Source organism: Liolophura sinensis, chromosome 6 (genome assembly GCF_032854445.1).
Source record: "Liolophura sinensis isolate JHLJ2023 chromosome 6, CUHK_Ljap_v2, whole genome shotgun sequence".
Taxonomy (NCBI): Eukaryota; Metazoa; Mollusca; class Polyplacophora; order Chitonida; family Chitonidae; genus Liolophura; species Liolophura sinensis.
In genome coordinates this window covers 30,044,500-30,071,733 of record NC_088300.1, presented here as the reverse complement: position 1 = coordinate 30,071,733, position 27,234 = coordinate 30,044,500, and the positions used below count along the sequence as shown (strand labels likewise).

Below are 27,234 nucleotides of genomic sequence, written 5' to 3'. Positions count from 1 at the left end.
TGGACAACTTTGACTACCGTCTCACTGGATCGCAAGCCTAGATGAGAGTGTCGCAGGCTGGCAGTGATAAAAGTGTTGCATGTTGAGATGAAAGTGTTACCAGAACATCAGATGCGTACTACTTGTAGAGAGCCATACTTGTTACCAGTGCTAGCAGGTGTTCTTATCTCCTTGAAGTTACTTTCGAGAACGGACAACAAACAGTTCGGCACGCTAGGATAACAGTGTTACAAGAGCACCAGATCTGTCCTACTTGTAGAAACTCAAGCTAGCAGGCGATCTTTCCCTGGGATGTTACTCTAGTGAACGGACAACAACTGATACGGTATGTCGAAAGAGGAGTCTCTTGCTAAATACGCATCTCCGGACACGTTGCACGACGAAGAATCGCGTTATGGTAACCTAACCTTGCTTTTCAACGTAAGCGTTGAGCCGTCGTGCTATGGTGTGGGATCTTACCATCGGGACTTCACCCAAATCCAAGCGGTTGCCCTAACGTTTGTTGTTGCGTACACTTTGGTCATTTTACTGGCAATCTGTGGCAACGCTCTTGTCATCTGGACGGTTTGGCGCAACAAACACATGCACACAGTGACGAACTATTACATTGTCAATCTAGCTGTGTGTGACTTTCTCGTTTCATCTTTAGTCATGCCGCTCAAGCTTTTGGAGTACGCAGGACCATGCGAATGGGATATTTTTCACAGTGATATTCTTTGCTCATTCCAATATTATCTGTTACCAATATTTGTATTCGCCAGTGTTCTAACGTTGGTTGCCATATCGATAGAAAGGTAAGTATTCCATGCTTTTACAGTTATTTCAACGGTTGTTTTCAGTAAATTTTGTTCAACAATCAAGTAAAATGTGTCAAGATATTCATGCAAGTGAAGTATCTATATTAAAATTATCGATATTGATAAGTATCTGTATCCCCACTAATCGTTGTAATCATAATTGTTAATCAAATTTATAGGTCACCCAATTTTAGCTGTAAAAGACACCTTGAAGGTTTAAGAACTTACAACTAGACAAGCTGATAAGCCTTTCTCACATGTACATGTATCATGTGAATAGACCTCAAAGAATCGATGTAAGTCGCTTTACTCGGCACGGGAATTACTGTGTTTTACCTTTATGTTGTTCCCGACTTGCCATTACCTGTCAGTGGTATTAAGTGCTAATTAAATTATTAATTACTCCATTATTCAATATGTACTCTTCGTACAGTTTTGGCAACATTGTACTTCAGCGGTACTAAGTGACTGCATTTACACTGTGCAATAGACAGAGTATGAAAGGTCAAAATCTTTTTCTCTGTTTATATTGATCTCGATTGTCAAGCACTACTCTCCAATGTGCGACTTGAACCGGTTAAAAACACAATGTGGTGTATTTATGATTGCCTAGATGGCCAGTAAAGCATTTTGCAAAACAACCTGATTCACGCTCCACTACCTCAGTAAGCTGACAGGAAAGTTCTTGGCGATGCGGAACAAGACAACGGAAGAGTTCTTCATTTACAATAAGGCCTTTGACAGTTCCTTGTGTTTTGCGTCCTGTCCTGGCGGAAGCCAGCTGGTGATACGACTGAATGTCCATGCTTACTGATACGGTAGCCAGGGAATGAGTCATCGATTTCCAACGTAATGGTATGGGAAGAGGCATTTATTTAATCATATATTGAAGGACTCGGTGATATAGATTTCGAGATAACTACAATAGGTCCCTCTGGCGTGATATAAACCAAGCTACAAGGCTAGAGATAAAAACTGGTATGACAGCTGTGCGGGATAAGAACATTATTATAACACACACCCTTGCGTGCGTACGTCTACTAATAAAAACCCCGGGTTAAGCTTCTTAAAGGGGAATATGAGGCACATTCATATCAAGGGAAAGGTCACCTTCGCCAGGAAAATTCAGACTCGTGTAAGATGCATTACTTACATGTTTTGGGCTGTATCAGGAAAAACAGGTAAAAAGTCTTTAAATAACTTTTACAAAAGAAAATCCGTGCTGAAAACAAATTCTTATTTATGAATGACTGACGAAACAAATTTTACGAAGCCCCGTAAGAACAGCACCAATTTCAGATGATAGATACTGTGACTGCTAACATTTGATGCGTTATAAAGAGTGCAATGCTTAAGCTTATGCTACCACACAGATCGAAATGTCGAGATATTGTGGCACTTTGGTGAGAGATTTTTCACTAGCTATATCCGTTATTAGTGTGAATGCAAACAATGACAAAATGATTTGATGATCATTTCCTCATCAGGGTTTCCCATGTCTTGCTTCAGATTAGTTTACATTATGTTTGATTTTTATCCAGGATATGTGTCTACTAACCTTTTCTTGGGAGTTCAGCTGCATTGCTGATTCTGATGTTAATGTTTTATTCGGCAAAGGATCACAGATCTGCGGATTGTTTTGTAATTCACAAACATATCCTCACGTGACGAACTTGTTCTTTGACATGTTGATAGAAAGCTGATGGTATTTAACGTGTATAACGACGTGCAAAACCATACCCACGCTGTAGTTTGTTTTTTTTTTTTGCCACCATGGCCACAGTGGCAGTGGACGGCCGCTGAAGTTGCATTTATTCCATAACCAAAGCTAAGAAATAACAAGTACATCGTGCCTCCTAGCAACTGAAAGACAAGCGCCTTAACCAGTTCACCTCCTACGTACAATAACTGAGTAGTTTACTGTCCTTCAGCTAACTACTCCATTAACACAAAACCAATGGTTATCAGAATTTGGGCGGCCGTAAAGCAATTTACATAGCATCACATCATTTGCGGTCTGACATACGGGCGACAATACTGAAACGTCACTGAGGGCTTCACATTGTATTCCTCTCAGATTTTGTAAAAATCCAACTACCTAAATCCAGTTTCCCAACCACCATATGTCATTCTTACAATGCAGAATAAATCATATAAACATGTAATAACTTAGTGATATGTGTATATTTATCTATATACATATTTCAATTTCTTTATGAAGAAATTGCATGTAGTAGCTAGATTGTTGGATCTGTTGTTTTTTTTTTGTTTGCATTTCAATTTCAGAATTCTATTGCGCCAATGTGTCACTTGTTCTTTCTTCTGTAATCCCTCAGGCAAATGTTATCTTATATACAAGACGACTCTTAGCACAATGATAAATATGCACATACCACTAATTATTACATGTTTATATGATTTATTCTACGGTACCAGAATGTATAATGTTCTAATTATCTCAAAGACAAACTTATACTGAAGCATCGTGAAACCTTTTTTCGCTGTTGAAATACATGTCTTTTTCGATCCAAGCTTCAAAACAGCCACACCAGACGTCACCGAGACACCAAATAACGCTCAACACAGACCACCAAGGAAATTAAGTGAAGTACAAAACTAGGACAGATTCATGCAGGTTCGCAGTTTTTAATGATGATGGACAGACACAAGGAATGACCTAAATGAGGAATGAATTAAATCAGTATCCAAATGGTGTACATGTACTATGCTAGTTGTCCATAATCAAAATATATATCTTAGTTGCACTTTGATATATTTGACGACGTCTGCGCTTATGTCCCACACTGAAAATTAATATCTGTGTGATTTTTACGTCGTTTATAAAATAAGGTTGTCAGCTGCATTGCCAGTGTTTGGAAGAGAGATGCACGAGAATAATGACTACACATATGATGGAAGAAAAAATGATGTGGGAAAGATCGATGATAGAATAAGATCCCTGACGTGATGAAAAAATAGGTCTCATTATCTTAAAACAGGCTGGTTTTTTGGGCAAAATAAGCCTCTACTACTTTAGTCCTATCAGTTAAATTGTGCTCATGTCATAATTAGACAATTAGAGAAATAATCGTGATGAGAACTATCGGTTAAATGGCGTTGAATGTTTAAACAGTAATTAAAGCTGTAAAAATGTAAATCAGAAAAAAAAATGACTACCAGTTACATCCTGAGTTTAGAGTAAAATGGCAATGAATCATATTTTTTGGTGTCACGAAAGGTCAAGGCTCACATCTCTTTTTTACTCCTCAACTTGCCATTTGTCTTCACCGAGAAAATACCTTGATTACAATATTCAAGGCGAATTAAATTCACTTTCAGGATATCACCAGAACAGTTGGATTTACATGGAAGGTCAATCTGTTAAAGGAGAATAAAATTTAAATATCAATGAAATACAATTGAAAAGAGTATGCTTTTCCTCGCAGGTGCATACCATAAAAAATTCTAATATGTTTTAACATGTTATTTAATTTTTTTGCAGTTTTAACGACTCTCATTGGCTGAGAGGCAACACACCCCAGCATAAATTACAGGGTGTTAAAGATGGAGGACGCGATGAACTCGGCGATTTATGCCAGATTTGCCGTTTTCAGACTTTACGTGTATGGCTAGGAAAAATGGCAAAATTAGGCCGCAGGCACCATCAGATAGAAAAAAATGTGCTCTTTTCAGCCTATAGTGTCATGTTTTTAGGTTTTCTTCTCCTTTATAATAAAAGCATCATGGAGATTATGAATCGTTCCTAATCTAATACGTTATGTTTCACCTTTAAACCAATAGTTAGTTTCTCTTTGGGCAAAGAATAACCGATATCAAATGAGCTAATGTGAGCTTCGTTGCAACTGATGCACTGAAAACAATCCATCGTTCCATTCAGTGACCCATTCAGTTCAAATCCGAGGCCACTTTGCGGCGGAAGTGACCGGCTGGAAATTGCAATTGGCCATTTCTGCCAGCCATTTCAAAGTAGGTGAGCACTGGACAGAGCCCTATGTTAGTCGCCTTTTTAGTGCAAGTTTTCTCTATTGGCCTGTGCCCTATTCTCTATTCATCAAATCATCTGGTTATTTATTGCGTGGTCAAACCGTTACAAGAGCTATTTGCCCAAGTCATCAGGAGCAAGACTGTGTGGTATGAAACAAATGACATTACACCTAATGAAGAGTGATGGGGATCACTCTCAAAGCTGAATACACTGAAAGATACACCGAAAGAAAAACAGTAATTTATACTATCGACTGTCCCCAAAGATTTCACGGACGTCTGTTATTTTATACGCTCTGAGTTAGAAGGAAATGGGCTTTAGGTATTCCCGTCCTTAATTGTTGTATTGTTGGTATTTTTCTTTGATATCTGAAGCGACCGAGGTCCCTGTGACGACTGTGTATGGCTTGATTTATGGTACCGGGAGTGTCCATTGCCTGTCCTCAGTCAGCGGAAACAGCTTTGATGTGATCAAATCAACATGTCCAGCTGGCTTAAGTGATTGACAATTACAAGTTAATTGATATATGACCGATCTCTGAATTGTTGACTTCAGAAATGCTTCGCAGGGCTTCCATTTTCCGTCTTGTTTCCACAGATAATTGGCATGTTTCATCCGGGGTTCAACGCTCAGACAATTTTCGCTACGTTCACGTGCCCAGGTGAAAGAGTACAGTCATGCAGTGGCTAATGAGGTCTGAGTTAAAACATCAAGCAATGATGTTCCCTGAGGCACAAGTGTCACAGTACACCTCTGCATTGCTGTGGTGATGGTAGTTGGTACACATGTAAGACAAATATGCAACCAGCAAAATGCAGCAATTCACATGGGGCTCAAATCTGTATTTCATTTCGAAACTTCCATTGGTATCGAAGAATCAAGATTTTTTTTCTATCGCGAACTGTGGGTGGAAATACATGTATTTATCGTGGGGATGAGAAGAATAGCACAGGGCCCTTGGTTCAGCTGAGAGAAAATACTTGCCCTTTGTGAATGCCAGTTTGCCATTTTCGGCTCGACTTGCAAGGATGTGCAACTTAATTGTCTCGAAAAGATGTTATCTGCTGCTGAACCATTAAAGCTCAAGAAATGAAGGCAAGAAAGTTTTTGTCCTGTACATTGTCGAAGAGCGTTGTTATGGGTTAGTGTGTGCCTCAGTGACTCTCTAGACACACACAAAAAATATGCAACACACGAGGCCTTATTCTTCGCCTGTTCTCCAAAAAATCTTCTCTGAATTGTGATCAAATAGTGTAGTCCTTCTAGGTCTGACTAATCCAAGCTAATTTAAAGTCTTGAGGGAAAAACAAAGTGGCCCCTCTTGTCGATTTTGGCTTCGCCAAAACAGGACACACAACAGATTATATAGATCAGAGGATCACTATATTTCCCAGATACCCTTGTAAAAAACATAGCAAACTGTTAAAACACTTTCCAAGAGCAAACTTGGAAGATTCGAGCAGCTGGGCGAAGCAAATGACGCATCACACCTGTCTGCTGCTGGAACTGCTCCGGCAGTGATGTTACTTTTGTAAATGTAGTAAGCTTCCAATTGGTCATTCACAGTGTATTCAAAAGAAATCATCAATAAAAAGACACAGTCGCTTTGTCACTTCAGACGTCGGTTCAGTCCCATTCTCGGACGCTAAAGTTTCTTATCCCCCTGCTCCCATTGTTCTGGGGGCTTTACTGGCAACAAGAGCTCCACGGCGCTCTGTTGCGATTTATCACTTACCACTTATATATGCCGCGATCAACTGAAGTCCAGAATTATGCTCTAATGCAATGAATAAATAAATTAATCAATAAATATATAATATTTTGCTTTCGTATTGTTTTATTATTATTATTATTATTTATGGGAAACGGATTGGTTTTTTATGGCATTCTCATGTTTATGCGAGGGCGAAGCACAGACGGTTATGGTTAATTTTACATATGTATGCATATATGTACGCTTGGGATTTTACGTCGTATTTAACAATTTTTCATTCATGTGGCTCATAATAAGCATACTTTTCTACAATTTAAATAACAATTCTATTTTTAAGAGAAATCTTGGTATTTTAAACAGTAATGATGAAGACTCGTTCTAAAGTTAAATGCTGCCCAACGAAAGATTCACACTTAAGAATATATTTTCTCGCCGCAATATGCTAAAATACGATCAGACTGTTCCTCCACATCGACCTTTGCAAATTAATCGTCGTTAAATTTATTAGGTACATTTTATTACCTATAATGTTTACCTATGTAGTTGTCGAAATCCAGTTCAGGAAACAAGGAAACCCCGCGCAGTGGGTAAAGAAGGAAGTTTAAGAACGGTATAGTATGATACCTTCTGGACGAAAAGGCTTTCACCAATTATATGGTCGATTAGATTTGCACAGCTCGTTTCCAACAGTGTGTGCTTTTCACAGTGCTTATTCGGGAACAATGGGCAGCTTACAGCAGTGTACGCGTTCACCTGGCTTCCGTCATATAAAGTTACCAATTGGTTAGGATCTGTAACTTAATGCTAATGTACTGAATATTTGAAGCCACATGGAGAAACGGTGTACCTTCATTGTTTGCTATGCACTGTCTTTGCCATAAGCATATATAACTCTCTATTCACCCAAAAAGCCCTGAAGTTAAGTTTATTCAGCCAGCGTATATAGGTCTCTCGTAAGTCTTCTTTTTCACAGAAGAACCAGACTGCATTGTGTAATCCAGCCTAAAAGCTATGCCTCAATGTTTTGTTATATTTTCTCTGGAGAAAGGAAGTGTTTGAAAACACGCTCATGAAAGGAGGCCCAAATAAGCCAAGAAATTTAATGTGTGTTTTCACTGCATTTGCTGTTATGATATTAAATGGTAGTGGTAGAGCTGGAACCATACCAGGGTTGGCCACACGTGGCGCTCTGCACTGAGAGGGTAGCTCATAGAGTTGATTTGATTGTTGTTTCACGCCGTAGTCAAGAATATTTCACTTATACTACGGCGTCCAGTATCTAAACCATGTACCGAATTATCTAAATTCATCTACATTTCACTTAATGAAGTTTTACATTAACATGTATGAAAATTCGTGTTGAAGATTTGATCTTCACAGGAAAAAAGTTTATAAGTTTGCCAATGTATATAGCTATGTTAAAGAATGATGCACTGAACCAAACGCGGCGTAGATAAAACTTCTTAGACATGGCTCGCCAATTATTTGGTAATAAGCACTTGCTGAAAAGGCATAATGGGCGCCTCGGGCCCACGGTCATAGAAGTGCAGCAAAGGCGAGTGCAACCAGCTGAAGTTTCCGGACGTGAGAGGCAAGCTGCTCTTCCAGGGCTCAAATGAAAGGCCCCAAATCATCCCCAACAACCTAGGATCCGAGTAATTAGCTACTGCCGGGGAATTAACCAGAAACGGCTCACGGAAACCTGACCCCCAATCTAATCCTATGAAACAGAATCGGATGGAAGTCACGTGCATCATGCGTCAGAGCTGTCGATCGACAACGTCAATTATATACCCCGGTCGTTCACAACCTTCCTACTGAGACGCTTGGGCAATGCAATAAAGGCGTGCAGAAAACCCAGCGTTAGCTTGGTATATTGAGCCATCCACAATATACCATAACATAAATGTTGTACTGGATAGTAGCTTCGAAAGACGCATATTCTGTCTTGTTTAGTATTCAATAACTCCGTATTAGCTTTATGAAAGTTTCGTGAATTACAAGGTGAGGCAAAATAGTGGTCAAGTGTGCACAAAATGTAGGCACACCTAATCATTCCTCGTCGTCATATGACCGAAAAATTACTAGATACGACGTCAAATCCTAGGCAAGCATTCACCTAAGCAAGAAACAACTCTATACTCACATGACGACAGTCGTTTTTAAGCTAGGCAGAAAGTTAAACAGAAAATGATGCATAATATTCAAGGAATATGCTTTCAATCAACTGAAAAAATAACTAGGCCAATGAAAAACGGGAAAATAATACTAACTCACATGCAGTGTATATAGGCTCATTCGAAAGCTTTCCATTCTCTTTTTGAGACCTTTCCGGTTTTTTGCGCTTTTCTCAAGATATGCCGACTCCTTTTGACTTAAATCAGATGATCTTTTTTCTGTAGGCAAATATTTTCCATTTAATCATGTCGGTAAAAATGAAGCACTGTGGTGTTAAAGGCGATCGTGATCAAATCGTCCAATAAAGTGTGGTTGCTACTAAATTGGGTGGCGTTTATTGGAAGTTATGCTGAGCGTAATAATACGAGTGGTTACGTTGTGGAAACACCCAGCTGTGCACACTTCCAATAAAGCCTGGCTGACGATCCATTAACGATGGCTCTTGGACGGCCAGTCTGTCTGGAACACAGTGCACAATCCAGAGCTCTGCTATCGATGTGCAGTGTAAAACGTCCAGACGGCCATGGTGATCCCACTGAAAGGCATCCGCGTAATAGACAGGTAGATTATTGTTACAGCGGCAATCCTGTTTTAAAATCACTATGTGAGATTTTAAACGACAATCTCTGTAAACCCCAAGGTCGTAATTCATCGACTCCGTTATCCGTTTATCCAATGGCGTCATTATTTAGCAATAGTGGACCTCGCTTTCGTTTACTCTGCCAATTCGGTTATATAGTTTTCTGTCTTACCCTGATTGAACTATATTGGCACCAAATCCAATTGACCTGCTAGGGGAAAATGGACAACAGCCCTTTTTTGAGGAGATGACGCAAATTCGATACTCAGAACAGTTGACATATGTTCTCTCAACATCACATCATTTGACTAACATATAAAATAAATTGCTGTTGTTTTTTTTCCTTTGTTCAAAAATACTGCTGGAGGAATGTGGACTTCGGGAAAGCTGCTATAAGACCATGTATAATATCTGGGTATAATGGGCTCTGCAGTACGAGTCACTTTTGGTTTTTATTATTGACTGTCAAATTTTTAACGAAAATATCCATCAAAGATTTAAAATGTAGAAAATTCTAAAATGACATAAACTTTCGTTGAGATTTTTTTACCAAGCTTTATTTGTTCATACCCAACGTTTTTATGAGTCCAAAACCTCTCAATGGTGTACATAAAGAGGTTTTGATTTTAATGTAAATCAAAATATATCTTCATCACTGGCACTTTGACCAGTGACCAGACAGCAACATCTGAAATAAAGGGAGGTATTTCACCTTTTGCTAGAATCCGGAATCCGGCATCATGACCAGCTATGTTGAGCGCTGCTTTTGAAGTTAGCCAAATTGAGTTGTTATAATTCACTACACTTCTGGAAGATGAAGACTTCTTTCATCATTGGACAATTTCACGAGAACCATGGGAAATAGAACATCTTGGAAGTCATCGCATTCAATTTGTTTTGCAAATTTTCGTGGTTAAGAACAGCCTGAAGAACTCTTTGCCCTATATCCTCAATTCTGAATGAGATTCGTGATCCTAAAAAAAGGTCTTTAAGACGTAATATTGAAATGTACCGTCCGCCAACAAAGGTCTCGGTTGGATTTAAGCATTGTTCAAGACTGGCATTGGTTCCATAAATACTTGCCTCTTTCAATTACCTGCAATGGAGATGCATTAAAGCTGCGCTCTGCCTCTGCATGTCTTTAAATGGTTTTGCAACAGGCGTTGCCGTACCGAGGCGTACTTTTGGAATGAATGTTGGTGCAGATTTTATGGATTGTTTAATCCACCGAGGTTAAGCTGATTTTTGTAGATTGTAATGCGGTATCATTAGCTGAACTGGACACCCCAGGGGATGTATTAGTTAAAGGAATATTTTAAATACGATCTAAAATACTGTCTCAAGTAATCGATAAATTCATTGTTGATTCCCCATTGTTAAATAGCATAATCGAAGCATTTTTCACTTAATATACGATGGCAAGTTAGGTTTATGACTGGAGGAAATCGGAGTTGCCCACCTGCCACCAATCGCCAGCACGTAATATAAAACAAAAACCTACACCGTGAAACTAGAGTAGCTACGACATTGTGATAGTTGGCAGATGGTCACGCGTAACTCGTGAAAATCGGTCTCCTGTCACCTTACCTCAATCACGGTGTTAATAAATTTCTTCAAGCAAATGTCATCAAGTATTTGAATCTATTATAGTTCGACGTTTTCAGAATTTATATATGTCATAAAGTTAGTTCACCCTTTGGTCCATTGGTGAACTAGAAGGTCATGCAAGATCATCATCAAGCCTGCAGCGACAATGCTTCAGTTCTCTGGCTTACGGGAGACCCGGGAGCCCTAAGACCTGTTCTTATCTCCCAGTAGTCCCGCAGGTCACTTGTCAACACCATCGGCGTAGATATAATGATCAACTATAGCTCCATTTGTTGACAATGCCAGATCACGAGTCTTAAGAATTTTCATTTACAAAATTCTGTATTCCTTAAAAAATAGATGAAAATTAGACGTTTAAATGACGAATCAAAGTATTAACACTGACAGGTCGCCGTGAATGTTAACACGTGTAGATAAAACGGTTTATTCATGATTCAAAGATGACTAATCTCATGAACAAAGTTTAGTGTGAAACCCAACTCATAAACATTCTTCAGCAAATTTAACGAACTAAATACTTAGCTTAATGGGCTGCACTCATTCTGTATGAAACACTGTAAGTACATGCGAAGTTATAGGAAATTTAAGGAAAGCTTAAGATTAGCTAAGAGATGATAGACAAAATAAACGAGGTGACCCCAAAGAAATTGATTTTGACACTCTCAGTATTTCAACTTTAATTAGGTCATTCTTTGAAGAAATGCTCTGAAGATGACTTGAATAAATTCGAAATACTAAGATAATTAACATAAAATTCGTTTGAGTTATTTTGTTTATTTATTTTGCCATGCTGTGTATCCACTAGATTATCGACTATTCAACCCCTTGCTCTTGTTCCATAGCACCAGTACAGATAGCATAGGTTTGCGTACGAGGTCACTCAGAAGCTCAACTTTGTTGAATATGCATGTATGAAGGGAATTTCGTGGTTTTAAAAAGGTTACAAAGAAATTATGGGTTCAGTTTGAGATGTGACACTTTAAGAGTTGTTACCCTCATGTTGTGTTTAACAAATATCTCTTACACAATTGTTCTATATTTTAGCTTTTGATGCTGACGGTTGGTAAAAACCAGCAGTTCCAAGAATCTCAAATAGTTTCAAAACCAATTAGTTTCGAGGGAACTAATTTAATGTTTAGTAATGGATAGCTTATTACCGGGCTGTTCTCAAACGAATTAGCCTTCGTTATCTGCATATGTTTACAACAGATAACACTTCTTTGTAAAATAATCTGAATTCAGTGCTTGCCAACGAATTTCTTTCCCGGTGTACGTGAAAAATTCCTGGAGGGTCAGCAAGGTTTTGTCTGCGTCTGGTCTTCAAAAAGTTAATCGGTGTTTGCTTGGTGAGTGAGTGTAAGGAGATTGGGTGTTGTCCCCTGCTAATAGAGCGAGCGAAAAGCAAAATTACGCAGCTACCTAGAGAATACTAATAGTAATTGGTCAGACGATTTCTGTGTCTTCCAACACTTACGCGTCATGGCTGTCTGCTAATGGATTGAAGAGGTAAACAGTTGATCAAGCTCAAGAGAGTGCATTATACATTCCCTGAACTAAAGAGTGGTATTCTGTAAACGGATAGAGGGGTAAAATACTTTACACCTCAAATTCTGTATGTGTACATGTACTAAACTGTAACCTCACTAAATGTATTCGTTATTGTCGTTTACCCACTGGTTCATTTCATAAAATACTAGACTAATAAAGTAATCTTTAGCTATGATGTTTATAAATTCGCAATTATAGGAGTTTGCTGCTTGACTGGAGGTTTAGATCGGATCCCGCAATTAATTAGAGTACCGACACAATAAAACACTACTACAAATCATCGTACTGTTTTTTCCTGTGAAAGGTTTCTATGACCCGTGTGCTAAATGTGTTCTAATACCCAGTAATACACGTGCAAGTTTCCAAACAATGAGGTAGCAAGCGATGTTTTTTAATAAAATCTAGTTAATTTTGCATTTATTATAAACAAAGCGTTAAAGTTTTATACTGATGACTACCAATATAGTTTTGTCTTGACTCAGAGCTTGACCAGTGTTACTATTTATTTGTTATTGTTTTGGTTGTTTAAGTTACACGTGATTTATGCATATTGGCCTTGTGATTATTGAAGAGAAACGCCCACTTTGGTTGACGTATACGAATGTCTGTTTGGAAGCATAGATTTATCGAGTTCATACCTAACAGTTTTAATTATTTACTTATCTAATTGGTCATTTAGGCCCTACTTAGGAATATTTCACTTATAGGACGGCGGCTAGAGTTATGTTGGGCAGAAACCGCACACAGCCCAGAGGAAGCCTGCGACCATGCACAGGTTGCTGAATGACCTTCCCTCTTACGATCGGAGAAAAAGCGAACATGAGCAAGGCTTGAACTCACAGCGATCGTATTTTGGTGAGAGGCTCCTAGGTCTTTGTGCTGCCGAATTATTTTGATGCACCCATTGCATGCAAGTGGTGTAAGGATGTAACTAAATACACTTTTTGACTTCATATCTCAAAGTAACTTCTGAACTCTCGGTTCACTGCATAATATGGAAACTGTTGTATTTACTTGTCCCGGTGCCAAAGCTGAGTGTCATAATGACCGTATCAAAATTTTCCTTCTAAACAAAATCAAACGCATACGAATGTGTTTTGAAAGGCGGCTTTATGAATTATACTACCAGTATCATTGTTTTTCTTCAAGTGCACGCCTAAATAAAATTTTAATGATGGAGAAATTCCTTGTCTTGATGTCACAGCAGAACTGGCGAAGGCTTAATTCAAACCTGTATACGACGTCAATGGTCAATAGCTAAAATAGCTCTTTCTCTTGCCTGAAGCTGTCCAACGTGTCTTCAGAAAGTGATCGTAAATAAAAAAAAAACTTTCAGTACCTAAGTAATGCACTCGTTTTATTCTATGAATGAATGTTTAATAACGCGACCGCTGTGATTAAATTAACATTTACATTACACAAAGTTTAATACAGAGGACATAACTTACTTCAGGTGGAAATTTGCCGTAAATGGATTGATATAGGTTCTATGTTGTAAAAACATTACCCTACACACAATCCAATACCCTGCTATCTCCGCACGCCAAAACAAGGGCAAAGGGTTTCGATCAGTTTAATTTTGCTTGGACAGCGGGTGATTTACGGCTACGAAATATTACATGGGAGAAGACCACTCTTGCCCGTCCAAGCTGACATATCCTGACAGGTCGCTTATACCACCGATCAATGCTTACACATACGGCAAACTTAATTTCCTTTCGATTATTACACGTTTTTTTTTTTAAATTATAAAGCAGGGGCCATATAGCGACATATGATATTTATGGGTTAACCTTCACATCCTAATCGATTCACTCTGGATGTGGTCTGGTTTCATAACACGATGACCACCAGTGTGTGTAGTGTTCTGCCAGGTACGCGACCAATGTGCCATTAAGCCATAGTCTTTCAATTCACATGCGCTAATTCACATAGTGAAGTTATATCAAAACAATTTGTTTGTGTTTAGATATGTATTAAAAGAGATGTGTGACTGATTCCAGTTCTTTTGTGTGATACGTATTTAGCCGTAAAGATTACAACTGGTTTGGGCTTTTCCTAGTTATTCATGTATTAAGCTGTATTTTTCTTCTTTGCGGTTTATTTTTTAACTTAAGGGGAGATTTTGTCTGAGAATGGAGCCCTTATGGGAGTGAACTGCTATCCTGGAAATTAAAACAGGGATGTCAAAGTAGCTGACAGTCAGATGTACATATTTCTGTTGGCCTGATGGACGAAAATCTGTGCACTTCCTCCAGAGTCTATGTAATCATGTATTCCTCTGGGTCTACAGCAAGATTGGCTCTTGACATTTCAAATTCTCCCACATGTATCGTCCCACATTTTCAGGTTAGTTGGCTGTTTTGCGCAAATCCTGTCTATGGAGACATTTTATTATCCGCTCCTTGGAAAGTACGCTCGAATGGACGAAAAAGATTGATCGTCATAAAACGTACTGAAAATATCCTTTCTTTGGCATACACATTCACCAAAAAATAGTTATTTAAACTATGAGTTTCTAAGTCAAGAAAACTAATGCTAATATCCTAATGTCTAATAAATTATTCAACCCAAGTCATGGGCATTAAAATCAATTCTACGACACAACCATTAAAGATGACAGACATGTTAAATAATTCACACCAATCACAGAGTGGATAACTCAAAACCATCGTCATTTCTACTCCAATGGTTTGCCATAAAGTTATACAGTCACTGTTTGTACACAGAATCCTGCGTGCAATCCGTTTTATGTTCGCCGAACTCTGAGTAAACGTTGCGTACTTTGTTCAGTGTCAGTGGTGAGTATATTATAGTCTATTTCATTTAGAGAGTCGCCTACATCCAGCTGTCTGTAAAATCAGTTATACTCACTACCAAAATTGCATTTAGCCAGTGACACGTAACAACATAAGCTCTACTCATTGATATGTTGAACGTCCATATCATTGCAAAGAAAACTTTTTCTAATTCAGAATGTTAAAGTCCATAACCTCGGTTTCGACAGCAAGAATCCATTGCCTCGGGGGAAGTCATAATTATTCAAGAAAACAGTGGATATTGGGTGGAGTTCAACACATTTTGACGGAGGTCGACTAGAGTTACCTGAACTCCTATCGGTTTTGATGTAGGTCCTGTTTCTAACACTGTCATATTTGAAATTGTTAACACGTTTAGTATAATATAACCTTAGTAAACGAATTAAATTTCATTTCCTGCAATATATGGTCTCATGGCATTATGGTTTTAAAGCTTGATGTTAGGAAAATTTGTTCTAAAACACAATGTAATCTATTCGCTGAGAGTGTGGAGTAAGCTGTGGTACTGCGTGGAGTTTGTTTAACCGCACGTCGGTGCACCTGTTGTAAAAGAAATTATTCTCCATGCCCATTCCACAGCATGCCACTAGTTTTTGGGATAATTATGATGTCACTCGAGGCAATGAGTTCTTGGCGTCGAAACTGAGCTTCTGCAGTTTAACGTTATAAATTAGAAAAAGTGTTCTAATTTGATTTTCTTTGCAAGAATATGGACTTCCAACATATCCTTGTGTAGAGCTTGTATTGTTTCGTGTAAACAGACTATAAATGAAGCAATAGTGGTGCTATTCCTGTCATATGAGATACCATTTTCGCCAGTTACACAGTTAAATTTTAGGCATTCGCGTTTAGAATTCAGCTCCGTTTCCATGTCATATCGCCGTTATTTGAACGACTCAAACATTGATATACAAGGAAGCAGTGTACATGTGCTCGCTTTTCTTTCCGTCAAGGGAATGTTTCAACATTATTGGAGGAAATCTATTCGTAACATTGTTACTGAACGGCAAAGTTTGGAACAATACCATTGATCGTAAGTTTAACATGAGTAAGAAAAACAACTTTTCCAAAAAAAGCACAACCTTTAGTGTGTCTGCATTTATATGTAAAGGGAATATTCTCATTATAATTAATGGGGCCTTCTATGGCCGAGGTGGGATAGCTTGCCAATGTGGCGCTATAACCACGGAACCTCTTACCAACGCGATCGCCGTGAGTTCAAGTCCAGCTCATGCTTGCTTCCCCTTCGGCCTTACACGTGAGGGTCTGCTAGCAATATGCGAGTAAATAAATAAATATTATGATAACAAAATGCAATCATCCTATTATATACACGTGATAGTCTTTACGTACCTCTTTATTTAAACCAGATTCTGTTACAAAAAGTTTGCCCATTCATTTACTCTATTTTTTTTAATAGATGTAATATATTTATTTCATGAGAGTTTTACGCTGAGCATGATGGATACTAAAATATAGTGAATTTTATCGGTCTGTCAGGGAAACTTCTTATTTATTATTTATTTGATTGGTGCTTTACGCCGTACTCAAGAATATTTCACTTATACGACGGCGGCCAGCATTGTGGTGAGGAGAAACCGGGCAGAGCCCGGGGGAAACCCACGACCACCCGCAGGCTGCTGACTGACCTTCCCACTTACGACAGGAGAGGAAGCCAGCATGGGCTGGACTTGAACTCACAGCGACTCTCGAGAAAACCACCACTCCTCATCAGATACTTTATGAACATCTTCATATAAAACCGCAGCCAAACCAACGGCTGGTAGATTTGAACACCCAAGTTGATCCAAAGATAGTGGTATTCCTGAATAGCGTCAATGACGTACTTTGTAATATATGAAATGGTGAAATGGGAAATCATGGCCAGGAAAGAAACACTTGTTTGCTCATCGTCAACCACAATGGTCGTTCCGGGTCAGTAATCACAAGACCAATTTCAAAACGAACAAAAAACACCTGAGAACTAAGACAGTGTATATTTAGTAAGAACTGGAGACGAATTCATGCAAAGATAAACACTCAAACGGTTCCTCAATGATGATGTAAGGGGTGTCTAAGGCGTATGCATTAAATCATTTTCCAGATCGCGTGGTATCAAAATAAGTATCATAGTTAAGCTTTGCTTGCAATTGTTCATGAAATTGCCTTCGTCACAATGTACTCTAACGTGAACAACTAAACATTACGTTGGTCAGTGAAACAGATGACATTGATGTACGGTCAAAATGGATATAGTCAGGTTGCGCCCGGTAAACAGTTAATTGGTAATTTGATGGCATTAACCGCTGGCTGGATGAACGTTCTCAACAACTTCATCAATGTCACTTTAACTTAACAACTATTATGCCTATATCTGTAATCTCCATATTTTAAGTGCACAAATACCAATGATATATCTATCCTCGTTCCTAGGCCTTGACATCCGGTTAACGCACGCGTCTCCTAGGCAACTTCATTCTAATATGTATATATCCAGGATTACCTGTCGATAGTTGAAGACAACGTGATAAGACACAAACTTCAGTTATAATTGCACTGTTTTCTTCAGTCGTGGCATGGGCTTTGCATAGATATTGATATTTGTTTTTCTGCATTGTTCTCCGTGATCTTTCTTTTGCAGTATTGTAGCCATCTGGTTGGATACTCTTTTGATGCGTATAAACATGCTGACAGTTTCCCCATAATTACTGCTGAAAGAAATAGCTTCTAGTTTCCGGTTTTTCTTTCTTTCGACAAAGCGTCAACGTCCTCGTTATTCTATAAATCTGCATTTACCACCAGTGTTTCAATCGATATCCAGTCTAGTTTTCCGCTTCTAGGGAATATGACCAATGTTCTGACTTGAGCTCACATACTTTAGCCTCACCAGCCAAAATCGGAAAAATTGCAATTTGTTAGCACTCGCCAGGTGCAACCTGCAACAACTGCATATTCACACTGACCACATATCCACGAGGGAACCTGGCAACGAACCACTTGAGGTATTGGCTACATATCAGACCAGGCCCTGTCATCTACACCCAACGATGCGAATTAGTGCATAAAATATTTTAAACAACACACGAAAAGGAACGCTGAAACGAAGAGTTTTGTTTTAGGGGAACTAGAGAAGACTATACAAAAGGGATAAACATTGGTCGTTTTCATACTTGAGGCATATACAGTTTTTTTGTAAATAACCTCTCTGGCCTACGCATATTTCCCTTCAACTGTTGCATATGTTCGGACATGACGTCATCGATGAACTTACTGGGAGCACCCAAAATTCGCCCTACAGAGTTGTTTTGACGTTAAGATATAATTTTCGTCAAAAATTGTACTGTAGTTCAAGTCTAATCTTTTGTACATCCTAAACTGTACATTAAGAAGCATAAACCAACAGCTTCAGGTACCCTTCAAAAGAACAGATCACATTTAAACAAAGTACGCCTCAGCTAAAACGCCATTTCTTGCAGATTCTAAATATGGTCTCAATTATTTTTGGCATTTTGTTTACCGTGATTAAGACGGAAAGATGTATTCCTATGGTGGACTTTTTGGATCATATTACATAGACTTAAACACAGTGACGTTACAGATTCTTTTGCTTTCATTGCTTCTAAGCATGCGGTTACTGTTATATTCCCATATAAATGCAGTCACCGTACTACATATAGTACATATATATAGCAATTAGAGGATGTTTAACTGCTAAAAACAATCTGTGTTGTCACTGTAATTCATCTTGTTCAGTATGGTCTAAAAAGTCCACCGTAGTACCTCAATGTCTATTTCCGTTTTAATCAATCGGAATAAATGCCAAAATATAATTAAACTATTTTGGAATCAGCATAAAATAGGCTTTAAAACGATGCATATTGTGTTTAACGTGATCAGTTCTATTAAGTTCCTATTTTATTTTACAACACAACTGTTGTTCATTTGATTGCTATGTCTTAGGTAACCTGACATCATTTTTTATGGAAGGAAATGTCCGTATGTGGTTATCTTGGAACCGCCCTATAAAACGCTTTTCTTGCTACCAGGTAGCACTTAGGTACGTAGCTGCGACTAGCCGTTACATTACGGAAGTAAAACGACTTGCAGCTGCGCGGCTTCTAAGCCGTCTTCGTAGTTGGTTTTCGGCTTTTGTTTTCGCGTAGAGCTGATTCAGTACAGTGCATGACGCCATGTATTTATTAACCAACAACAGCACCTGGATGTGTGGCTGGGACCCTAGCAATTTCTCTGCCTTCTTCCGGACACTGAGAGAGATACAATAGCTCTACAACGGCAACACCATGAATTCTTCATTGACATTTGGTGCTGTGTAACCAGGCGATAAGCTACATACAGCTGCTGCAAATCATTCGCTACAACCTTCGTAACGATCGTCGTATGCGTGTATTAAAGCATACGTATGATCCGTTAATATACATCAGGCTGCTGTATCTTTGATTTATTAACTTGATTGGCGCTTAACATCATGTGCAAGGTCTTTTTTAACTTACCCGACGTCGCTCATGTTTATTGCTGAATTAAACAGGAGCGATCGGAGTAAACCAACAACATTCGGCAGGTACGGGGACAACCTGACGACTTAGAGATAGCACCGGCCACGATGGCTCAGTTGGTAGAGCGTCGGCTACGGTGGCGGTAGATCTACGGTCAACCCTGGGTCGGGTCACACCTAAGGCCTTAAAAGAGAAAGTTCTAGCTTCCTCGCTTGGCGTTCATCGTTAAGGGAATAGTGCAACGACTGGTTGACCCAGATCAGTATAATGGCTCGGGTGGGATGGCTCAATTGCGTTCTAGAAGTCGTCTCAGTAGATAAAAGAGCATCGGACACCCGTCGTGCAACAACGATGCACGTTATACGTGCATGTCTCTAGGAACTTCTTCCTCGTCATATGACTGAAAAATTGTTAGGTACGACGTTAAATCCTAAGCACTCACTCACTTACTATACAGAGATAGCTGGATTCGAACACAAGCTGGATAAGGACCTGACTTATGGGCTGTTAATATAAGCGTCATGTCTGACATTTGTTTGCCATTCACATACCATTCGTAGCGCTCCAAGTCGATAATCGCAAGATCCATTTTCAAAACAACGTTTAACACTAGCTCCCCAGGTCAAAGGTATATAAAAAATTATACAAATAGGAATAAAGCCGGTAACACACAAGAGAGAAGCGGTCATCAGTTTTCAATGGTACCGGGCAGACAGTGGATATTCCAGGCATGAATTCCATATCAAAGTTGAAATTCGTAGTCCATGAATGAGTTCCAGGTCAAATAACAATTAAACAAGGTATCTCAGTCGCGCCTTGATTGCAGCTGTTCAGAAAGGCATCGTGCAGATGTAATGTGCATGGCTGCCTTTACGGCCCCTAGCCCCAGGTAAAGCGGTATTAGCTACAGTTCGAAACTGATGAGCGTTACAGACCATAACCGAACAGATTGTGATTTCCCGTTAATATGTAAGGATCTCATACTACACATGTTTTTGTTCATTGATAAAGCTAAAAAATATCCAGGTCAAACTTGGAATATACATGCCTCTGCTTATATCATTTTAACGTATGTATCAAATGTAAGCCGTAGCAAATGTTTTTGTTCATTGATGAACCTAAACTATGTCAGAATCAAACTTGGAATCTACATAAAAGATGCTACTATTAAGTTTGACGTGTCACTTGCATGCCGTGGCGTCTATTGTTATTGATTAAACTGTACAGAAGTACTGTATTACTGCTCTATTTATTTATTTGATAGGTGTTTTACGTTGTACTCAAGAATATTTCAGTAATATGACGGCTGTCAGCATTAAGGTGTGAGAAAAATGGACGGAGCCCGGGGAAACCCACGACCATCCGCGGGTTGCAGCAAACCTGGCCAGGTACGGCTGGGCAGGGAGCCAGCACGAGCTGGACGAACTCACAGCGACTGCATTTGTGGGAGGCTTCTAGGTCATTGTGCCACGCTTACGTGCTAACCACCTCGGCCACTGAGGCCCCTACTGCTCTACATAACAGATCACTGATAATTGTAAGGTAGTACACTCTAGCTTGGAACAAAATAGCTCCAGTATTTCGGTGTTTTATCTTTTATCTATTATTTTCTCACGGGCTGTATTAAATGACTTTAGACGCGTTTCCTGGCCTAGTTATTAGCGTCCTAGCGCAGTAGAAATGACCAAGATGCTTCTCACCGGTGCGATCTCCTTGAGTTCAGTCCAGCACATCCTTACTTCCTCTCTGGTCGTACGTGGGAAGGTCTGTCAGAAACGCGCGGATGACCTTGAGTTTTCCCCTGGCTGCCCAGTTTCATCTTCCCAATGCTTGTCGCCGTCGTATACGTGAAATATTCTTGAGTACTGCGTAAAAGTCCAATGAAAAAAGTGAATAAATGTTAAATGATTTTAACGTGTTCATATAAAGTGACTTTCGAGAATTATGTCACGATTTTGCACATTTCTGTTTGCATATCTTCATTCCAAGGTAGTATATACTTGCAACCACTGAGTTGCATAAATCCACCCCCCATTTATTCATTCATACAGTTCCAAGCGGGCAACAGTGCGCTCTACCAACTTATAACCGCGAAGCAGGAAAAGCATTTCAGATTGATTGTCTCTGATTATTCTGCCAGTCTGTGATGTATAGGTGAGGTGATATTGGACAAACTTTCCGCCAAGGTAATTTTGACCCAATGTGTCTGGCCTATTGTTCCTTGCTGCTTTTGCAATGACCTTTTTAGGCCAAACTGGTACCGTTTTTACTCATGCAATGGAAGTGGACAATGGTCACTTCGTCTTGGACCCAAATCGCAATTGCGTGGGAAAGGATACTCCATTCATGAACTCATATTACTGCCCATTTCCTCATGGTCACATTCGGATTACTAGTCCCTCATCAGGTAAACTCATTCCACTCCAATACAGACTGCAGAAAGGCTGACATCCCGGCCGGAATACACTCACAACAATGCCAAATGAGCTTCTTGGATCCACAAAGGACCATTTCTACTCTTCCTTGATTCTCACTGGACCTACAGGCCTTGTCCTAAATTGTTACTGTCGCTTGTTAATAGAAGACGCCTCGCTTCTAGCAACAATCAATATCACCCATCTGAAATTGCAATTTTCTATTTGATCTTTTGAAGCACAAATTTTCCTTTTTTCTTTTACCGTGTTATTTTGGAGACTAACGTGACCTTATCATCAGCATGTGATTGTACTTATCTGTGGCATTCTTGCGTTCTTTATTTCAAAACTGTTAAAGGCTGGTCGTGGCTCATGTGACTTATAGATGCGTGCTCTTCAAATGCTTGAACAGTGCTCAGGCTTAGACAGGAAATCCTTTAAGAGTCCTCTTCCACTGCTCCCAAGACCTTCGTAACAAAGGTCTGTGAAGGGTTCACGTGTTTCCGTAAATCACTTGGACCTGGTACTTTGAAAACACACTCATAAAAGGAAACCGAATGTAATGTGCATTTTGATTGCATTTTCGCTGTTGCAATAATAAATGGTAGTGATATGTGCCGGGAGACTTACGACCAAATCCGTGTCAGATCATAGCAAATGCCTTAAAAATGGTACGCTGCTTCTGTTTAGCGGCATGGACTCATCTTGCCACAAGAACACGCGGTATAACTGCACACGTCTAATGATTCCTCGTCCTCAAATGACTGAAAAACTAAGGACGACGTAAAACCCAAAGCAATCACCCACACACACACATTCAGTATACAAATGACATTAGACTGAAAAAAAGAAGTCAGCAACGGACATATACAGTTGTAATGATTGATAGCTGATCATCAGCCACTTGTCATTTTTATACGGGAGTCATAGTTATATTCTGACCTTTCATAACAATGTCAAAATAAAGTTGGAGAACTCGTTTTTCCGGTTGGAAGGCAATAAGCGGAATGCAACACGGTATTTCACTTTCAGACATATTTCATAGGAGATGGCTTGAGGTGCCAATAGACACCGTCCATAAAAAAAGGTTTTCTCTCCGTCTGTCCACACTCAAATTGGCGTATGGTTAACATTTAATTACATCGAGGAAAAAAGTAGCGTGATGTCCGTGGCCTGAAGGATTCCTTCAACAGCTTCCTCGCGTAAGGTGTTCTGTTACCGTGCCGCCTCTCGCCCAAATCAATATCCACGGTGCCCTGTACAACGTGTGTACCAGACTAGAACAAGTCTAATTAAATCTTCCACATCTGATACATTATAATACTCTATATCACTTTTCAGTTGTTCTTTAATGTGTAGCTTAACACAAAAACAAACTGCTCTCTTAAAATGCAAATATTTAAATACTAACATTTTTAAGGGTCCAAATGACCCAGCATGTTGTATGCTGCAATATGTGAGTGGTATCATATAACGATGTTATACCCGCCTGCTGATTGTCCACAAGCTGTAAGATAATGTTAGATTACAGTATATTTTAGCCTTTATACTAGAAAACACAATGTCAAATAGTGTTAGAAAAATAGTTAGGAAAAAGACAGTGGTAGGTTAACTTGCCTATGCCTTTAAGAGTTAAATTTGTATCTCTGCACAAAGTGTTATTCTAATATTACAAATACTTTCCCGTCACCGCCATAAACAAATTGGTGGATTTAATATTTTTGAAGTTATACAAAACTTTCGAGTTTTAAGAGTCATTGAGCAGAATACATATACGACAGTTATACAGACAGAAAAGATCTTAGATTACCCAAAATGAATGTCACCCTACCAATATGGAACGTGCAAAGCTGATCCCGCATTTAAAAGAGCTGTGAATTATTTTGTCCGTTTATGTAGTACTTTTTGGTGTATGCGTGGTCAGAAAACACGTAGGTATAGTGCGCAAACACCACAGCCTTAAAGTGAAAAAACGGTGAAATTTTTTTACCCGGGGTTGGACCTCTTTGTTTAGACCGTTGCTGTTTCCCATTAAAAAAAGACCATAAATTAACAACAAGGTTGTTTCGTCTCCGTTCCTCTGAGTGACAGATGTTTCTGTTTCGTTACAGGTATTATGCTATTGTTCACCCTCTAGATGCGATGAAAATTCACAGTACATCAAGAACGAGGAAGATACTGGCTGCCACCTGGATTATTCCCATCGTTCTTGCCTCCCCTTATGTGTACTGCAGAAGTTTCCCTGTCATCATCGTGAGTGAATACGGCAAGATATCCCGTCAGATCTGTAATGATAAGTTTGACGATATCGACCTAGCCATATTCGGAGAGGAAAGTGGCAGGTTTCGGCGAGGATTTTTTATCTTTCTCTTTGTGTCCATATACCTCATTCCAATGACAGTGATTGTGACAACGTGTGGCCGGATCGTTGTCTCTCTGCTTACGCCCATAGAAGCGAAAGGGTTAACACCAAACAGAACGGAGCAAGCCGTTCGACATGAGGAAAACAAGAGAAAGGTAATCTAAAGATTGGGGTTGACTTCACTGAATGAGCGGTTTAAAATAAAGTCAATAAACCCGTGGGCTGTGAAATATTGATTTTATTGTAGACGGTCTTACGCAGCTGTCAGAACAAATTTGTAGTCAAAAAAATTAGAAATATATTCCTGGTACTTGACAAACTTTGCATGAAGTTGTTTTGGCTCGATAAGCAAATCATGTAATGTATAGATAAAAAGTAACACTAACTGGCTAAACACATACAATGTAGTACTTATAAGCAAACATTGTAGTCTAGAGAAGCATTTCTTTTTTCACTTGTTTTTCACTAGCTCTACTACATTCAAAACAAAGAGCAGGCTCTAAGCCAGAAGGTAGCCAGTCGCCTGGTGAAGAGAGATGGTTTTCTCCAGATAGGTTTCCACAATACATAAACATGAACGTTTTTACATTAGATGCCGCCGTTGTGAAGGTGAAATATTCTCGTCGTGAGAACGGCGCAAAACACCAATCAAATAAATAAATTATATTACAGAAATAATATTCAGTAAGACACAAATCAGATAATGAGCAGAAGCAACTGTGAATCGAAACAATTTTTACTTTGCACGATGATCATGTATTCAATTTATTAAACGAAAGTGAAAAAATCCGTTTGTTTCTAGCCTCCAGCAAGAAGCTCGCCCTTAAATCCAACTTTTAAAACAATGACCAGACCACAGATCACAGCATATAGAATACAAAACACAATAGCGTTCCATTTTATAATGGCACAAATTTACCTATATTTTCGAGATAGCCCACTTTTCCAATTAGAACAGAGGAGTAAATATTTTTCAAACAATTTGTCACGTAATTGCCGAAGGAATGTGGTTCACACCTGGCACTGCCGTTAAATGTCGTTAAATGAGTGAATGTGATACAAACATATCCTTGAGGTTTTACACCTCTCTAGAAGTGCCAGCAGAATATCTTTACGTTGTCTCCGTCTGCTGAACAGATTCTTAATATTTTGGATAGGCGTTGATTACTATTACTAACGTCGGAGGTAAACAGGGAATATCTGCAAACTAAGCATATTAAACAAAGGCCGGTTTAAAAGTTTATCTGAGTGCTTAGTTTTTTGTATAGGAAGTAAAAATTTGGACAAAAAAAAAATTGTCTGAAAGTATATGAAGTTGTCACAAGTCAATGTGGATACTATGGAATCAGCCGCTGGCCCAACTTCCAGATGCCCTGGTGTGAAGACCATCAGAAATTTGCACAACTGCAAAGGAAGACACTTTGCTCTGATATAGTAAAGAAATGTTGTCACTTGAGACGTCTTACAACTCATCAGTCTTAATCTCCACCAATGCCTGGGTCATAATAGAGATTAAACTTCGCTTAACGCTAAGCCGTCTGAAACCTCAAAATCGATGCCAGGGTTTGTCCAGACATTAGTGAAGCGACGTCAATAGCCTCTTTTCAGCTAAACTCCCAGACCTATTCCCATTATCTGACATTTCAGTGGTTTCGTCTCGTATCTGATAGCCAGAATAACTTGAACGTTGAATCGATGGTACTTGCTCAATGTACGCCTTAGTGCGGCAAATCCAATCGCACTCAATAATGAGCCAAGGTTTCCAATCACACTTGATCGTTGAGTAGTTCATCGTCAGAACAGATAGAAAACGTCCAACTTTCTTGTATGCTTAAATTGTGTGTGTGCGTGTATGTGTGTGTGTGTGTTTTTTTCTTTTATTTATTTCTCTTTGTAGGTTGCCCGAATGGTGATCGTAGTCGCTCTGGCATTCATTTTGGCTTGGTCTCCACAGTACATTGTCAGCATTATTAGCCAACTTCAAACAGAAAGCTTCTTACGGCAGGGCAACTTCTTCTTCACAATGCTGATGACTCACCTGTTCGGTTTTACCAATAGCTGCATCAATCCATTCATCTATACATTAATGAGTGTCAAATTCCGAAACTGTTTCAAAGCCGTGTTTTCGAATATCAGTGAGTGCTGTCGACCAGATAACCCAGGATTCCACGATATGCTGTTTTGTCGTCACTACTCGGACAGGTGTGAACCTAACACGGTCTTGAATCGGAAGACGAAGCATTCTTATTATGGATCTTCTACCAACATCACCTGTGCCGAAGGGGATATTGTGATTAACATGGTTGTGATGAGAAACGGAGACGTGGGTCAAGGACAGAGTTACCAGGCCATGGACAGTCCCCACGCCATCCCTTCATCCGACAGTCTGGTCAAATGTGACCGGCATGGTCAATGCTTTGGCAACGAGCTTTCTATGGACGAGGATGATTGTGCTAAAGCTGGTCTTCTCCAGAACAGTTAATGTGGAACATGTCACCGACCGCCTTCTTCAGAGCAGTTAAGGTGGAACATATCACTGACGGCCTTCTCCAGAACAGCTAATGTGGAACATGTCACTGACGGCCTCTCCAGAACAGCTAATGTGGAACATGTCACTGATGGCCTTCTCCAGAACAGTCAATGTGGAACGTCACCGACGGCCTTCTCCAGAACTGTTAATATGGAACGTCTCAC

The 27,234-nt window shown here is 39.4% G+C and overlaps 1 protein-coding gene across 1 annotated transcript; it reads left to right on the top strand.

Moving 5' to 3' along the window:
* The first annotated feature begins 327 nt into the window (after positions 1–327).
* On the top strand, positions 328–27,024 carry LOC135467080 (cholecystokinin receptor type A-like). The gene is made up of 3 exons (XM_064744840.1): positions 328–794; positions 24,290–24,695; positions 26,438–27,024. Exons 1-3 carry the CDS (start codon positions 328–330, stop codon positions 27,020–27,022), a joined length of 1,458 nt encoding a protein of 485 aa, XP_064600910.1. The 3' UTR covers positions 27,023–27,024.
* Positions 27,025–27,234: the final 210 nt, after the last annotated feature.

What these genes read in the sequence shown, in the direction of transcription:
- LOC135467080 (XM_064744840.1), top strand. Translation starts at nt 328, where the DNA reads ATGTCGAAAGAGGAGTCTCTTGCTAAATACGCATCTCCGGACACGTTG. An exon ending in GTTGCCATATCGATAGAAAG is followed by an intron (nt 795 to 24,289) that starts GTAAGTATTCCA and finishes GTTTCGTTACAG; the next exon opens with GTATTATGCTATTGTTCACC. An exon ending in ATGAGGAAAACAAGAGAAAG is followed by an intron (nt 24,696 to 26,437) that starts GTAATCTAAAGA and finishes TTCTCTTTGTAG; the next exon opens with GTTGCCCGAATGGTGATCGT.